The sequence below is a fragment of the Protopterus annectens genome, chromosome 1.part1 (genome assembly GCF_019279795.1).
Source record: "Protopterus annectens isolate FY-2018-M chromosome 1.part1, PAN1.0, whole genome shotgun sequence".
In the NCBI taxonomy this organism is placed as follows: domain Eukaryota; kingdom Metazoa; phylum Chordata; order Ceratodontiformes; family Protopteridae; genus Protopterus; species Protopterus annectens.
Genome location: NC_056726.1, coordinates 454,031,516 through 454,050,452, shown reverse-complemented (window position 1 = coordinate 454,050,452; position 18,937 = coordinate 454,031,516). Strand labels below are relative to the sequence as shown.

The window sequence follows — 18,937 nt, the reverse complement described above, 5'->3', positions numbered from 1 at the left end:
CTAAAATGAAGAAACACTAATGGGACTCATGTAATCTCAGACATAACCAATCCATATTATGTTAATCAGTCATGTCCTTCATTGAGAGTGGTACATTCTGACATGTAATAAACAAGAAATGTTCAAAATTCCAAACGCTGTCATGAAGTAAAAATGAGCATGCTCAAAAGAAGACAATACAAAGCTGTCATGACGGCAGCCTTCCATGTTTCTATGCAACTTAGTGTGTACTTTGCTCTTTGTTAATATGATGGTTAGAACACTGCATATATGCCTCTTGTTGCATTGTATTGCCAGGTACTGATGCAAAAGAGCACAAAACAAAGGCACTACAAAGGACACTATATTACTTATTATTGGATGAGCACATTACTAATACGGCATACATATACTTAAGGAAAAGAAAAGCAATCTTTTAAATTTCTGATTTGTTTCAGCAAACGGATATTTTAGGCTGTTTATACCAATCATAAAAGTGGTTCCTTGTTGAGTGCATGACACAAAGAACATCACTCCATTACACACACTTTTGCCTTCCAACTTTTCAGTATTTATTTTATTAGTACTCTGTCTCTCTGTGGACCACCTCATAAAACTGCTCTGGCAATAAAAAGTTAAGTTTCAAATAAGTGCGGCATTGTGCAAAACCACAAACACTTAGATTACAACTATGCCTGTTGCTCACGGCTTTAAATTACTTTTCTCACTGAGCTAGGAAAGTAATTCTTCCATTAGGATAACGTATACTATATGTGCAAGGGAAAATCACATTTACAAATTATACTACAGCTCAAAAAATCATGATTTTTATTTTGTTCATTTGTTTCTCAGACTGAATATGCATTTTAAAATTCTGAGAAAATTGCCAGTTTTTAGTCCTCTAAATGCAACATCTGTTAACAATGAACACACTTCTTCAGCACATTAAAGATGGGTTAGTAGTGCTTACATTTTCTTTGATTTATAACTTTAAACTGTCTGAAATATTCTATACTGAATGTAAAAAAAAAATATGCACTATGTAAAATTGAACATACACATAAAAATAGAATAATTCAAAAAGCCCACTCATTTGAATGTGAACTCAGAATTAAAACACAAGAAGGCTACTAAAATGCAAAATATATTTTTCTTTTAAAAAAGCTGCAGTTAAAATATTTTTCTTCATGTGACTCAAGTATCCAGGAGATTAGGAGTCCTGTACTTAGCCTCTATGACATCCCTATTTGCTGAGTGACCTAGAAAAATAAAAATCAGGAGAAAGATTCTAACAATCCATTAACTGATGAAGACAGGGAAGCGGCTAATGAGTAAGTTGTGTGTGAAGCTTTGGGTGTTCATTTCAACTCCAAAATGAAGCAAAACAGAAACTCAAAAAAAGTGTTTTCCAAAAGATGCAGCAGTGACCCCGGGCAGCAGGAGTTCACATGAAGTTCAGTGCAGATGCTGCCAATGGTTTACACTGCAGGAAAGCAAAATTATTTCCGGATTCACCTCTCCCCTTCACTTCCAGGGTCAATGCTAAGGCATGGTATGGTGTAGAGTTACAATGTCTGTAGGGAAATGGTCTTTTAGCAGGATGCCACGTTCACGAAGACAGTCCAGCTCAGCAATAAATCCATACCAGTAAATAACTAGTCCAGGGCCAAATCTATATGAAAAGACAGGAACAAATAGTTACACTGTGGAACTTAAACTGCTGTTGGACAGCAAACATTCAATAAAACCCACATAAAAGTGTTCTTACTGTTCATAATAAATTTTGTAGGTACTACATGTTTCAGGCACTAAAAATTATACTTTCAAATGTACACCAGCACAAACAAATAAACAAGAGCAGAAAGCTATGTAATCGAAACATATACTGCAAAAAGGAAAGCATGGTTTTATACACTGTGAGCTGATGATTCTTTTTTTCACCAGCATTACTTAAGACAGCAACATACATGTCATCTCTGAATATGAAATTATAGCATTAAGTATGTTTTAGTTTGAAAAACTGAATGTGTTTAGTCTGACAGTTTCTGGGGAAAAGAACAGCCTTTATGACTGAAATGCCTTTTGCCTAGTAAAGAATCAGAAATGTAGACCAATTCTTTTAACTTTGTAGGGCTAATAATGTCTATATTTTCTAAGAAAGCTTTTTTTTTAGCTTTTTTTTTTAACTCGACTGGAGCATATCATGCAGAAGATTTGTTTATCATGAAAAGAAGAAAGCTATAAAAACTGACCCATTTCTAAAGTGCTCCAAGCAATAAGTGAAGTAATATGGAATATAAATCTACTGATGGTTTTGTGTCAACCTCATTTTTCACAAAAGTGTGCCACAGGATCTCTCTCTCTCTCCAGACATTACTTGTATTAGCTGGACCTCATCAGGAAATCTCAGGAAGTAGCCCTATGGACTATTTGCCATAAGGAAGTTCAGACCTTCAGGCCGAGTTCATAAAGTAACAGCTATCAATCAACAAGCAAAGCAAAGCTCTTTGCACATCAGTTGCACATGTTTTCTTTCCCCTACTGTGAGCACTTAATTAAAGAGTAACTGTTACATTTGGTATTCTATGTTAGGCTTTTTTGTTACAACAAAGCCATAAATTATGAACATTATGTTGGTAAAATGATGTCTAAATATAGACATGCTTTCTGCAGTTAAGGCAGACTGTACTGCATTCAGCAAAATAGTGTTTTCATTTTGTGATTTATTATGTACTATTGCAATCCAGCCAAAAATAATACATCAGGATGAACTGCTTGATACTGTAACTACAAGAACAAGTTCACCAGAATGTCATGTAACAATTTATCCAGCTATATTCTTCGGACAATAAAACAGTTGCCAAAATTTTCCAGTGTTAGAATAATACACCAACATGTAAAGATATATCATCTAAGAAGAAAACTAAGTGAATAATATAAAGTGTTTTCATTAAATATATGGTCACTCTTATCAGGCAGTTACATTAATACATTAGCAGTATTATAAGCTAAGCAGCAGCAACATCACTGTAGCTATGTGTTTACTTATTTGTATTTGCTGATGGAGAAAGCCTAGTCTTAGTGTAGGCCCATGGAGAAAACCTCCATACGCTCACAAGCATACTTGTGAAACACAAAATAACTACATGCCATGTTAAAAAAAAAATAAAAATAAATATATATATATATATATATATATATATATATATATATATATATACATACATACATACACACACAGAAATTACATAATTTTTGCAAGGTCAAATATTAATCAGTGGGGATTATTTACAACATGAATTTTTAAGTAGACAGACAAAAATTGAGCAGACATGCCAAAGTGAAAGGGCAACATAACATGAAATGAACCAGGCGAGGTTAAGAAGGTCATATCGTTAGACAAGGATGGCAAAAGTAAAATACAGTGTAAAGGGAAAGAGGCAGAGGATGGCAAAAGTAAAATACAGTGTAAAGGGAAAGAGGCAGAGGGCAAAGTCTTGGATAAAGGGTAAACAGAAATGAGGGGACAGAAAGATGGAGATGGGAACTGAAGTGGGAGTATGCAGGGAAAGGAGATTACATAGCTAGCACAAAATAAGAAGACAAAATATGGGTGGGGGATAAGAAGGAAGGTAAAGCAGGTATTTAAAAGCATCAGTATCAGCATCAGTGGTTCAACAGGGGGTACACACACACTTGGTGGTTAAAGAACAGAACACAATGGGTTCTGTTCCCATACCAAGTACTTGGATTAATTTTCCAGCACTGACACTGCAGTGCAGGTCTCCTGAGTCTGCTGTCATTCAGATGAGACAGTAAACCAAGATCTCATTTGCCTGAGTTGGTGGTAGTTCAGGTGGCTATAAAAGATCCTACTGCACCTACTGAAAAAAGAGCAGGTGAAGTGTCCTAGTCCCCTAGCTAGTATGAATACCACCTTGGGATTCCCCTAGAAAGAGGACACTGGCCTAGTGGAACTAATCCAGTCAACACAGAGTAAATAATAAAAAAAATACTAATAAAATAAATAAAGAGTGCAGAAAAACACAAAAATAAGGAGTTATATCTGGTGTGGTGGACTATTAGGCAATAGAAGCTTTAGGATGAGTTTAACGTTTTTTATACCCAGTATACAGTTTGCAGAATCCTCTGAAACAGTTTATAAATCACAGTTAAAAACTTATACAAAAAAAAAAAAAAAAACAAATGTCACTCACAGATTCCCACTCCCTCACAGACTCCAAAATTCAACACACTTGTCACCTTCTTAAAAAAAAACATTTACAAGAGAAAATTTGTCAAACACAAAAATACTCCAATCAAAAAAAAAAATCAGTCAATTAAAGCCAACATTAAATGCCAGAAATACTCATCTCTAACTCAAACACACTATTAACTCAGCAATCCCCTTTTTTAGATGCGGGATTGGGGTGTAGTGTCAACTGTCACCACCTCTCACGATTTAATGCCACTTACCTACCTTTTTCGACAATCATGCCTGAATTTCACAGGTCTCACGCAGTCCATCCATCTCATTGCTGAACACCCTCATTTCCTTTTGCCTTTTCACTGTCTGCTACAAATCATCTTCACAAGATTGTCTTCTGCTTTGCTGCACATGTGCCAAAACCCAATGCAATGAGTTCTCCTTGACCTTCTGTGCAACTGGAGCTACTAGGTCTTCTGCTCTGATGCTCTCCTTTCTCTCTCTGTCTCATAGTGTGCATCCTACCATCCATCCGAGGCACTTAATTTCCTTCACCTCTAGCTTCCTCAACTGCTCTGCTTTCATTGTATGGGTATGTGTACTATACAGTTGTATTGGCCATCCTGCCAATTTGTATACCTTACTTTTCAGCTCCTTTGGCATTCATTTGTCACACACTACCCCTGGCACTCTGTGCCAGTTGGCTGCATCCCCTCTAATTCTAGATTTGATTTCCTCATTTACACTTCCATTCTCAACCACCCCTCCCTGATATTTGAAGCTGTTAACTTGTTTCATTATTTTCCCTTCTTTAGATTTCTCCCCATTTGCTGCCATTACAACTGTATGTTCAGTTTTGCATTGCATTCTCCTACTGTTTGCTAAAGTTGTTGTTCAGAGCCTGCTTTTAATGTTGCAGCATAAAAAGAATAATAAAAAAGTAACAGAACAAAACAGAAATTAGGACTGTAGCACAAATTAAACACATTTTACAGTAATAAAACAACAAAAAACTGTGCATTACCTCATCATGAACAGAAAAAGACAGCCAATAAGGTCAACAAATTAATCTCTTTCAGAAAAAGAAAGCATAAACTTCAGAAAAAGACAAATTAAACAGAGAGACCGACAGAATGTGAACCTCATGAAGCAAAAACAATCATCAGGTGCACAGAAAGCAGGCATTCTAAGAAAGAACCTGAATTCTGCCCTTACTGAAAGAGCAACTGATCACCATAGAGGATGATTACCAGTAAGACACATCTCTCATGTAATGCTTGCAGGGGGGATGAGTGTCCCTACATGCACCCCCTGAATATGAGGTCAATGTTTTACATTTACAGAATTGTACAAAATCTGTCCTTATTCCTGTATGAGTGACCTTGAAATATCTACAAAGTCTGGATAGTACAGTGGTTGAGTGTAGACAGTGTCAGGTACTAACCTGCAAAAGCAGTTATGTGCAACTGTCTACAATGTTTTGCAGCACTGCAAGTCATTACTACAACATACTATACAGATATTTATAAATGATACTACACATAATAATGGAGCAACAAAATCATCTAATAAAAGTACTCCTGAGAATGATTAGCAAGTCCACAAAAGCAGATGTGCCAAAAATGCAAACAAGATTCACCTATAAATCTTTATGACGCAGCTTAAGCCTGCTTAAAACAATGTATGACCGTCTTCTTCATTCTTGGGGGGGGGGGATCCCCAAAAAACATAAAGGCTAATACTGCACTACTGATACTTCAGCTTTCACTTCAAATTTTATGTTACAAAAGTAAATCCAATCCTCACTGAAACCTTGTTGAGTGAGAGAAGCTTGCCTATACGCATTGATGGTTACAGTGGTTATCATAAATACAGATAGGATAAAGCAGTGTCACTTTATGTAAAGAGGAAGCTTATTTCAGAAGTACACCATGAAACAGAATCCTAAATGGTGGTATTCATTTTTCTACATAAAATGCAATATTTACTAGTTACTGGCATGTACAGAAGCCAAATTTTGAATGTTGTGAAACAGCAAAATTTCACAAAGAACTCTCTATGTTGGCAACTAGCAAGGGAGCAGTGATAGCTGGATATCTAAATATGTTATCTGCAAGATGGGACACTTTCGCATCCAGTAAACAAGTCAGTCAGGGGTCTCATCAAGCTACATACATGGTGATTTTAAAACAAGAATGGACAATACATTAACTGTAGACTTGACAAGACAAGGTATAAGAATACTAGCTTTTGTCAAGGCACAACCCACTCAAACCATGTCAGTGTCATTTGGCAGATGAAAAATTTTGAAGTCAAGAAAGTGTAAATGTCTGCCAAGAACCTTTGCTATATAAGGAGAATTATGATTTACTAAATGAAAAACTTATAGCATGGAAATTAGAATTTCATAATAAATCAGTAGATGAATGTTGTGCTAGTCTGAATGCCAAATTAAGAAGTTGAGATATACCATAAACACATACAAAGAAAGGTGTGAAAAGAAATAGGACATTTTGATGGTCAACTAGTATGAGTAAGTTAGTGAAAAGGAAAACGTTTAGAAACAGAAATGGATCTTTTTCATGGAAAAAAAATGAAATGTATTATAAGATCATGGGACAGTATCAGACAGAAGTCAAAAAAGCAAAAAGAAATTATGAAACACTGTTGGTTATAAATACAGAGGATTATAAAAAGGCATTTTAGGACCATATTAGATATTCTAGCAATATATATAATGTAATGTAATTTGGTTGAAAAAAACAGACAATAGGAAGGTAACGTGATGTTCAAGAAGTGGCCATTATATTTGCAGAATTCTTTGAAATACAGCATAAAAAGGTACACATGAGGAAAAGGAAGAACATGGAAGTGGGAACCGCACAGTACCCAACTATTAAGGAAAGTACTGTTAAACAAACACTGCAAAGAATCATCCCAGAATGTGTAGTGGGTCTGAAGTGAAGGGATTCTTTGTATAGGAAACACATACACAGTAAGCAGCAAGACTTACATGTTTATCAGGAAATATTAAAGTCTAGTTATATCCTGGGCATATGGAAGGAGGCTATTATTTTGCCTGTTTTTAAGGGGGGGTACTGTGAATGACACTAACATGTATACCTGGTAAAGTGTTTGAAAGGGTTCTATCAGAGCTATTGCTGAGAGATGGCACAGAAGACAAATATATATTCCAACATTGGTTCTGCCAAGCAATATCTTACATTGCAAACATTAAATCTTTTTATAAAACAATGATACAGGTTTTCGATTTTAAGATCCCACTGAAGTGAATTATCTGGATCTTGCAAATATATTTGATAACATCCCATTATTATTATTACCACCCTGGTATTACGAAAATTCTAAAAGACTGGAATATCAAGGATTAGATTGTCAACTGGACAGACAGGTGATTAAAAAAGCAGATATTCAAGCTTTAAAGTGAGAGATGGTATCTCAAGGGGTATTACAAAGGCAAGAGAGTGTGCCACAGGCCTCAGCATTGGATCCTATGTCATTTAACATCTTTATAAATACTAAGCCCATATAAGAAAAATGCTGGGTCCACAATTTTACTGATGATTCAAAAATTGGAAGTATAGTTATCACAATCAATGAGTACAAAGTACCTCAAGTATACTTACATAAGCTGGTTATCTGGGCTGAAGAAAATAAAGTAAGGTTTAACACAGATAAATGCAGAGTATTACATACAGGAATCAAAACTAAACATTATCAATATGCAATAAATGGACAAAATTTAATGAAAAAGGAAGAATATAAAGATTAATGTTTACTAGTGCCAAACAAACTGAACTTTGAATCTCATATTAATTTGAATTCAAGGAAATGTTATCCTACTATAAGGCATTTTTTAGAAAAAAGTTTATCAAGAAATGCAAAAAAATCTTAGTACCCCAGTATAAAACAAGAACTTTGTTGGAATATGGTTTGTGTTTTTGTAAATTAACTATGGCAGATATTGATAAGATGGAAAAGGTGCAGACATACTATTTAAAAAAGGATCTATTCAGAGAAGAAATAGAAGGAAAAAAGGTTATCTAAATTAAAACATCCTAAGTGCTTTTAAAATGTCACTGGATAGATACTTTGTTGCACAGTCAGCCAGTAGAACTCTTTACATGACTCTAGTTTGATCCTCAGCAAAGCTATATATCAGCAAAACACTACAGTCAATTAGTGAACAGCAAAACACAGCACATATATTAACTTAAAACACAAATATTCTGCAATATATGAAACAAAGAATGAAATATACACCTTCCATATGTTTTCTAATCACTTCTACTAACATATGTTTTTGTTGGTGGGTAACATGAAAGAAATATAACAAATTGCTCTCTTTTAAGTCAAGTGAAACCTACTTTATCCCGTGAGCCAGGAAATGTAGCCTTCAGGTGTTCGGTGTTACCCCTGCTGGTCAGTACCTCAGGTATTTGGGTCCACTACTTTAATCTTGACAAGCTATGTTGTAATCACTGCCAAAGTGTCTGTACTAAATGACACAGATACTTCAAGTGCTTTGGCATAAAACTATACATGCAAGAAAAGGTCCCAAACACTCGAGCAAAACTCTGGTGGTACATGTTAAACACTTTCTACGACTGATTAGTGTCTGTTTTCAGTAAAGCAATATTGGGCTCCTAGATGCCACACAAGACCTTTAAACTATGAGTTCCAACTTAGAGGGGTACATAGAGAACTATGAGGAGGGCATCATGTGAAGCAAGTACTAAATACCCTCCCAAGGCAATGGTCTTAACAGCTGGAAATACCCACCACATATGTATGCATGTTCCAACTTCCCACAGTATAAGCTGAATTATATTTAAACATAGCATGAGGTGTCAACTAAGTCCTCTTCATTGTATTGATTTGAATGGTCTGTTTTCTGGGATATTTAAAATTTTGAAGTTTATTTATTATATTCTGACTACTCTGTAAAAGTATATAAACACTGTTAAATCTTCCTAACAGTGAAGAAGTCTGGATGGTAATGTTAACAGTGAGGGAGTCAACAGTTGTACGTACTTCCATCCACAACGTCCTTTTTGCACACGGAGTCAGGATATCACTTCAACAGTGACAACCATCCAGAGCAAAAGTTTACATCTCGGGTGGCTAACCCTGCCATGGTAAATCAACAGCTGTATATATATTCTTAAGATGTAAAAATACTATTATGATATTATTTTTTTTCTCTGAACTATATTTGTAACTTTTTTAATGTTAAATGCTTTTAATGATTAATGTTTTTAATGCTCAATGTTTAATGTATTGCGCTTGGAGCTTTTCTCCCCAGACCTCTGCTGAAAATGGACATATATCCAGTTGGACCAGCCTGGTCAACAAATGTAAAATAAAATAAATAAAAATAAATAAGATATAACAGTGGTTAAACTAGCTTTTTTTCCCTAACAAAAGTTTATAATGGAAGAGAACTGACTTGAGCCCTCAGTCATGTAACTTAATAATACAGCCCTTAATTTTGCTATCAGAAAATGCAAAAATATCTTCCCATTTTGTCCCAAAATAAGTGTTATTCTCATAGAGGTGACTACTGAAAAAGTAGACCAAGTTGCAAGAAACTCTGACATGTATTTTTTTAACTTCTTATGTCAGACACTTGTTCAGGTCTATTATTTTTTTTTTCTTTGTAAAAGAACTGTATAAAACAAGAGCAAAAAAATTATGTTGAAAATGAAACTTGAGAAATCAGTTCAGTTTCCAAATCTTGAATCCAAAAGATGTGCCACTTCACAATATTTACTAATGAAAACAAGTGAGTCACCACAACCCTATGTGTGAAAGCATAATACTCAAAATGGTCTGAGGAAGAAACCAAATTATGCCATCGTACCCAGAGAAATATACTCCTATAAAGAAACTTTTGCCAGGTTATTCTAAATTTACTGTACTCTAAGAGGAGGTGGAATAACTTTATTAATAACAAAGTAAGGCCATTTTTGTGAAAACAGACTTATATGAGGTTTATCTGCACTTTTAGAGACAAAGGATAATTCCGTCATTTTAAGGCAAGCTGAGTCAACTCTTAACTAAATTATTTGCAAGCTCATTTAAGGGGTTTTCAAAGAATCAATACCATCTTCACAGGTGCTTAAACATTTCAATAAGGCATTCATTTTGGTTTCTTTGACAACTTTTGGACTAGCTAGACAAAAGAAGTTTAGACTTCTAAGTTAAGCAGCGTGACTCACTGTTTGCCTTTAAAAAGGAATTGGACTGCTGAATGTGTATTCATATACTCACCTCTGTTATGACTGGTCTGGCCTTCCTTGAAAAGGGAGGTAAGGCCTAAGAGTGTAAAATTGGTAGGTGAAAATGACCTTGTAGCTCCTGATATCCTATAATGAGCTATTTCCATTGCACTCATGCAAATCAACATAACCCAGGATCATAAGCAGTTCACAAATCAGCACATCATTACATCTCCTACATATGCACAAGTCACAGTGGAGTAAGTTGTGAGGGTCCAGTTAAGAGGAACTCTGCTCCACAGAAAAGGTAGATGCTGCTTAACAAATCCCTCCACCTTGCCTTATTTATTTACTAAAAAGATCTAGGTTTCTAGTCCTGGTGTTGGTAGGACTGTTTGAGTTTTGGAGGTATTAAGAGTTTTTGGACTCGGAGCCGGATTCAGCACTAGGTGACATAGGCAGCTAGCTGATTACACCTGTGCCGGCTTGGGAGGCCTGGGATCACTATATAAAATAAATAAATAAATAAATAAAACTCTTCCAAAAAATAAAACAAGTCCTAATGCATTAGACTTCATACACACAATACGTCTTTAGGACCTTATGGGAAACTTCAGTAAATAAAGAGCAAGCCCCAGAAACCTCAGCATTAGGACATCCTAATATCATCTTTAGAAAGAAAAAACATACGAGATTAAGGATATTAGAGCAGCCAAGTACATCCACAGTAACACAGAGTAAACATATTCCGAGTGCTGCACAGGGAGATATGCAGAAAGACAGAAACCTTCAGTGAATGGAGTCTGATATAGAGAGACAGAGGGGTGTGTGTGAGAAATCTTATATCGAGACAGAGCCATTCAGTGAGTGCAATCTTATGACAGGGAGATACGCAGAGAGACAGAGCTGTTCAGTGAGTGGAATCTTTTATCTTATGTAGAGAGGCTGTGTGTGTGTGTGTGTGTGTGTGTGTGTGTGTGTGTGTGTGTGTGTGTGTGTGTGTATGGCTATCAGTGTTTGTGCTTTACAATTTGAAAAAAAAAAGTTTTAAATTAAATTCAAATATCTGTAATCATTACAGAAGTAAAGAAGATAATAGTATGTACACTGAGAGGTTTGAAGTGTTTATGATAACTGGGCACAGAGAGCCAAGTACTGGAACACTGAAATGGTGGTGGTGGTGGGAGGGGTTCATTTCCTTTACCTTGCCTAGGGCCCCATTTGATCATGATCAAGCTCTGCTTAGACTACTGAGTCCCTTATGGCCATATAAGCAAGGTAGAGATCATTCCTAAGGAATCTATATGATATAGCCTCCAGTTTCTCATGGTAGCTCATGCCTTTTAAGCGAATGGATCTTTTTAGTTATGAACCTCTGAGATCTTTCCAATTGCTTGATATGCTAAGCAAGGTACATATCAAAGGGGGTGTTGTACTCGGTGAAGGGTCTAATCAGTGCAGATCACAAGGAGGTAAGGGCTTCTTTCGACCTGGAGGAAATACCTTTTGCTGCAAGCTGTACAAGGTAAAAGGATTTCCTAACCACAATTGCAACATGATTCTATCCACCAAGTATCCAGTTCTCCCACAACCTTCACCTTTTGAAGTGGTGTGTCTTCTATACTATAAAGCTGGAGCTAGGAGTTGCTTACAAATGTGACAATACTGCACTTTTCAGCATTGAATTCTAACCCAATTTTTGTGCACCAACTACTGACAAGTGTAAGCTCCTTTTAGAGTGCCTGTCTGTTGGTAGGAGGCGAGGAATGACTTGAAAAAGAGACTTAGCTTACAATCCTCCACAAATTTTCTTAACGAGCGATCCTTGTTTGACATGTGGAGACCTTTGAAGTAAATACCAAATAGCAGAGGTCCTAGCACAGATCCCTGATGGATTGCACTGGTCACCTTCATGGTTATAGAGACTGCACCAGCTGCTGTTATTGTGGCAGTCCTGTCCCTAAGCCAGCTGACTATCCACATAACCACATATGCATCAATTTGGAACTCCCTCAGTTTGCTTATGGCACTGAATGTCTTGGCAAAGTCAAGGTACACAGGCTGGACAGCTTGTCCACAGGTCTATGGCTTGAGTAACGCTCTCAAAGATGTTTACTAGATTTATCAGATCTACTTTTGGCAAAGCCAAACTGCTGGGGGTCATATGTGATAATATTTTTGATAACATAGTTAATTAGTTACATTCCATGGTTTTGCCTACAAGACACATTACACTAATAGGTTTGTACTTTCTGGGGGTCAGTGGTGTGGCCATCTTTCTGGAAAGGCATCACAACAGCTATGCATCCTATCTGTGGGACAAAGTCTGTTCTTAGGCTTGGGTTAAAGAAAACGAGGAGTGGGCCCACCAGCGATTGCTTACTGCTATTTATTAGGCAACCAGATATGTTATCATGCCCCATGGATGAGGTGATGCTCATTCTGTAAAGTACTTTCAGTACATGTTCTTTTGTGATGGATCATAGGAGGTTACTAGGCTAACAGCCCCAAGGCCCTTTCAAGCCTGGCCAAGTTCAACCCATGTTTCCAAGGGCGTCTGGTTCAAGCAGACACTAAAATCAGGACTAATTGCCCCTGTCCAAGAGGGACATAGGTGGAACCCCTGGGTGAATCTCCTGTTACCCATCCAATCATCCAAATTACACTTAAATAGGGCCAGTGAGGGTCTTTGTCTAACATTAAGTAGGAAGCTTGTTCCAAATTGGGGAAACCTCTGTGAGACAAATCTGTCTCTCCAACAAGGAGAAGCCTTTTATTTTTATACAATAATGCCAACTTTGCTGGTTAAAGAAAAAAAATCTTAATATTTTTCATCTAAAATGAGTGCTGTACAATTGCAAATTGAGCCCTCTTTTTGGACATTTATGTAGGAATATCCTTGAATACATTAATTCTCTGCCGGTACTTGTATATTAGCATTTTCCAACAAACAGACCAAAGACTAATGTAGTCCTAAAGCTAAAGCAGTTTCATAATCACAAGTCTAAGATGGACTGAATAAACTGAAGACGTCTTGTTCTGTGAGCAGAATATAGCAGGATTTGGGTTATGACTTCCCTAGCAGGAATGTTGAGAATGACTTAAAAAATTCTAAACAGTATTCATAATCTCATGAATTTGGTAACTGGGGTAGAACACTACTTCAAGTGGACAATTTTCAAGTAAAGCCTAGGTATACACACTAAGAAAGAAAAATGGGAAATACATTCAAGAAGAGAACAGTGTACACACAGTGTGATAAAGACTATTATACAATGACCCCCCACCATTAATATTCCAAAATGTGCACGCTGATTGGTCAGCATGCACGTTGTAAATCAGAGTTATAGTAATGGCAAAAGGTCCGGTCACCCAGACTTTTTCCATTAGTATAACTCTTTTTTTACAGCAACGGAGAACGCAAGATCTCTGTTGCTGTTTAGACACTGTCTTGCTATGTTAAAGGAGTTTAACATAGCGAGACAGCTATAAAAAAAGTAACTGAGATCTTCCTATCTCCGTTGCTTTTTTTAAAGGTGTCTCGCTATGTTAAATGGGTTTAACATAGCGAGACAGCTTTAAAAAAAGCAACAGAGATTCTCCGTTGCCTTTTTAAAGCTGTCTCGCTATGTTAAACTCCTTTAACATAGCGAGACACTTTGTAAAAAGCAACGGAGATCTTGCTTTCTCCGTTGCTTTTGCTCACAGCTCTGATGTACTGCATAAGCATACGCAGTACATCAGAACTGCCACAGAATACCAGACAGCTGCGGAAGGGCAGCAAGGAGGCATTATACAATGCCATTATTTAAGAAAAATAATTATTTTTTTTCTTAAATAATGTCATTGTATAATAGCAATAACCCACTTCTGGGTGTGGGTAATGCTGGATTTACCCACGGTTGTCTTTGTTTGGCCATTTGGGCTGTGCCCTCGTGACCAAACCACACCAACTGTGGGTAAATCCAGCATTACCCAGGCGTGGGTTATTGCTATAATGTACACTGTAGAAGGAATTATCTGATGGCAGAGCTGCAATCTAAAATAAGATTTTTAAATAATTCACTGAAGGAGTAGCAGAATTAAAGGACATAGCTTTACAGTAAGTGTAGGTAAGGTGTTTTACCTAGATAGTGTTACATTACGTTGACTGTGTTGAAACATTTGCATTTTGCTTACTTAAATAGAATGCTTTGAGTTCTTTCCTGAAATTTGTGAAGGAAAGTGTGCCATGTTTCTAGGTATGGATTCCTGGATTTTTTGGGTCCCTGGATGGAGAAGGTGTGTTCTATATGTTTTAGTTTGGTGTAAGAGATGAGAAGGTTGGGCTAGAGAAAGACAAAGTTCAGAGGTTGTAAGTTGGTTGTCTTTCAATGTGTCTGCTGGTGAAGAAAGGGAAGGATTCCATTTTGATAAATTACTAAATCATGGTGCCTAGAATGAGGTTGACTCTTTGAGAGATGGGCAGCAACTTTATAGTGGTGGTTGCTTCTAGGAGAGAGAGAAAGAGAGAGATACATTTGCAGATGTCTGAAATCATTTGGAGTAGAAAAAGAATGTTTTCTTAGGTTGAGGCTATTAAAGGCAGGGCATATTCAAGTTGTGGGTGGAGAACAGCTTTGCCTATGGCTGCCATATTTAGGGGAATAAATGTAATATCTTTCTTGTCCAGAAAATATTTTTTACTTTATTTTTTTGCTACTTGGAAGTGACACAAAGTTGACAGAGAGATCAAACCATACACCTAAATATTTATAAAGCTGCATGTTTTCAATTATATCTTTATTATACATAGTGTTGTTTCAGAAGGGAAGCCTTTTTTAAGCCTTGGTTGTGTACCAAACAACACTTTTTTGGTGTTCAGAAGTAGTTTGTTCTAGTGAGCCAATGAATGAGATTTGAAAGATCTGTTTGAAGAAGGTTGGAGATAAGGGGGAGGGGGGGCCTTATCTGTAGATAGCCATATCAATAGCATAAAACAGAAGGGGTGGGCTTGGGAGGTCTGAAGGGAGTTTATGTATAATGAAAATAATATTGGAAACAATATAAAGCTTTATGGGACCCTTTGTTGTGGAGGTAGTGGAGCTTAGCTGCACAAAAAAGACCTGTTGCTTAGAATGTTGGCACACCACTGGCAGACATGAGGGCTAATTCCCAATGTTTCAAAGGGAGTTTCCTCAAGTATACCCAAGATTTTAATGTTATAACTGGCAACTGTTTGAAATGTCAGGACCTACTTATTGTGTCCTGTAATACTGAGTCAGAATGGCAGAAAAAAAATCAACTTACATGTTCTAACTCTGAAATGGCCATTTTGCAGAATATTCCCTTTTCTCTGAGGTATGGTGATCTCGGAGTTAGGCTATACAAGTTTGAGGGATGAGGGACTTGCTCCCCTACAACAAAGAAGTTTAAAAGAGAAGAGGGATATTCAATTTTTACTCTTTTCTTGCGTTTTTGGTGGTTTTTTTTTTGGCATGCCAGCACCTCAGTAGATAGCTGTTTATAATTCCTTAATCTATACTCTGTCTCCAAAGACCTTTCCTTCAGCACATCATTTCCATCCTAAAGAATCTTGGGTTTGGATTGCAGCTCCCCAATGTGAAACTTTAAAACTTCAACTTGCTCTGACTTCACATTTACAGAGGACAACATTTGTTCACACTGGGACTTCATCTACAAGTCTGCTTCCTTATTTGGATAACATAATCTCTCAAAATGGAACACATCTTAATCTGACATAAAATATAGTCAAAAGTATCCATTATTTTATTTTCTCATAACAAAAGACTGTGGATGGCCTCTTCCATACCGGTCTGTATATTTTTTTGACGCAGATGGATACTTACGAGCTTCAGAGGTACTGCAGGTAGATGGTGTAATCAAAGTGTAAAAAGAAGAAAATGAACCAGTTGTTTCCATTACTGAGATGTAATTTTAGAAGTAATAAGTTTGTCAGAACAGCAGCTTTCTGAACTCCAGTGCTACTGAGAACCCTTAACATTATTTTCTATTTTTCTACAGTGGGGAAAAGAAGCTTTCTAAATTCCTCTTCCTGATTGTACATACAGATTTAGGGGACTGCACATAGTGAGAAACATTTAGAAAAGCATCACAACAGTCTGCATATGTTTGAAAGCAGAAGGTATAAAAGCAAGTGCCACTTACCTTTAAAATTCGGGTCTATATTACATAAAAGAAAGTTTATCTTACCAAACGCTAACATGAGTGAAAATGCCGGAACCCGAAACCGGAATTGTGAGATTGCAGTACAGTGAAGATGGAATATTTGCCCTTTCCTCACTGTAGTGCGATCTCGGAGTTGGAATATATATTTAGCGGGGGTGTGGGGGGAATTGCAGTTTCGAGTTCCGGGATTTTCGATAATATCAGCGTTTGGTAAGATAAACTTTCGTTTATTTAATATAGACCCGAAAATTCCCATGCATCTCCACATATACTACCAATGAATCACTGTGGCAAAATGAGTGCCTGACATGCTGAATCTTGCCTCTCCCAGTCCTCCGGCCCTGCACTAGTCTCATGTTATGTCTGGCACATTAAGAGAGAGCAACAGTTTTCTTTCTCTCCTACTCTCTAAAATTAAGCATTTAGAGATCATCCTCCCTAGCCAAACAGGATCGAAAGGACTAGTTCAAAAGATAGATGTACCATGTCCAAAGAGGTCATTATCCCACTGTAATCTGCCTTTATCAGACCAATCATAGAGTACAATGCTCCCTTTGGTATGCACTTGACCAGGCATATGCAGCAAGTAGAGTGACCTCAGAGGTTACTTATAAAAAGAATAAGAGGCATAGCAAACCTCATTTATGCAGAGTGGCTTAAAACCCATTCCCTCAACTCAGTCTCCTATAGATTGGCTTACAAGGCATCCACAAACCCCACACCTATGAATCTCCTTCATATTCATAAATCAAAGAGAACCAGAAATGCAAGATATAGGAATCTGAATTTTGTCTGTGACTTAAACAGAACATGCTAAAGAGACAGATATGTGTCCCATAGACTGCCCTCCTATGAAACAGGCTTCCCATCGATGTGAAGCTGAGCTCATCTATTATCCAGTTTAAACTCAACCTAGACCAGTGGATGGGGAATAGGAAATTTACACCAGGCCTGGCACCCATGTCGCTTATGGAGCTTATAAATGCCTGTCCCTCAATATACTGTTTGGATACAGGACATCATTATGCTTTCAGGAAAACTTGACTAGGCTTAGGAAGCATCCCTGGTTGTTAACAATCTATGAATCTATTTATGTAACTACAGTACTCTGCATACCACTAATGCAGTACATGGCTAAGTGTTAGGCACACTTGATGCTCAGTGATGTTTAAATTCTGGGTTCCAGGCCAACCAAGAGCAGCTGTACTGATTTTTGTAATATGGTATGCTCCACAAGTTAGTCTTCAGATGTAATGAGTAATTAGCTTTACAGACTAGCTTCAGAAATAGTTTCTGAACTTTATTTCCAGAGGATGGTCAATGCATTCTTATCTGATTAACCTAATTTTCAATGATTCAATGAAATATTTTTCAAACCCAGAACTCATAAAGGCCATTTACGAGCTTGCTTTAATTTAGACACTGTTGCATATAACACATTTTAAACCATAAATCTAATAAAGATTTAAATGTTAGTAAGCTAATTGCATTCCTAATATCTATATGTAGAGAGTTCAATAATCTATCAGCCCTAAAATGGAAAAACAAAGACTTAAATTTACAGTTAATACTAGGTAAATAAAATAATGTTATTATTCATACTATTAACACTATGGTTGATATATTAACAAAAACTCCAACCAATGCAGCAAGCACTTAATCCCTAGTTCACTTATACACCAAAATTAAATCAGACCACAACAACCTATAACCTACTCAATAAAGCAATACATTTTCAAGTCACTTAAGAATATCCTGCATATTCGCAAGTCAAACAATGCCAGAAATATAAGGTCTAGGGACCTGAATTTTATCTTTGCTTTAAACAGAACATGCTGGATAGACAGATATGTGTCCCAGAGACTGACCCTCCTAAGGAACAGGCTTCTCATCTATATGAAGCTGAGTTTGTCTATTGCTATGTTTAAGCGCAACCTAGACCAGTGGATGGGTAATAGGAAATTTACATCAGGCCTGGTACCCATGCCCCTTACGGACAGAGGTAGCTTATAAATTTCGGGCTCTCAATGTCCTGTTTGGATGTAGGACATTACTATTATTTCGGGAAAACTTGGTTAAGCTTAGAAAGGCCACCTGGATCGTTAGCCTAGTAACAATCTACAAATCTATATGATAAGGATTTGCATCCAACTATATGTTTGGTAAATGTTCTTTGAACACCCTCAAGTTTAGTAAGATGCGAAATCCCCAACACAAAAAAACAATATTCTACCATAGGATGAATACTGGAAGAAAATAAGTTTATCACATCCCTAGAAGTAAAGATCCTATAAATATTATTTATTAGTCCATAACATTT

The 18,937-nt window shown here is 36.8% G+C and overlaps 1 protein-coding gene across 2 annotated transcripts in view; it reads right to left on the bottom strand.

Moving 5' to 3' along the window:
- Positions 1-790: 790 nt before the first annotated feature.
- The window catches only part of CDIN1 (CDAN1 interacting nuclease 1), a 1,534,920-nt gene continuing 1,516,773 nt past the window's right edge, over positions 791-18,937 (bottom strand). For both annotated transcript variants that reach the window (XM_044075929.1, XM_044075948.1), the window contains one exon: positions 791-1,651. In XM_044075929.1, the coding sequence (XP_043931864.1) occupies positions 1,522-1,651 (130 nt within the window). In that variant the 3' untranslated portion in view covers positions 791-1,521. The remainder of the gene's footprint in view (positions 1,652-18,937) is intronic.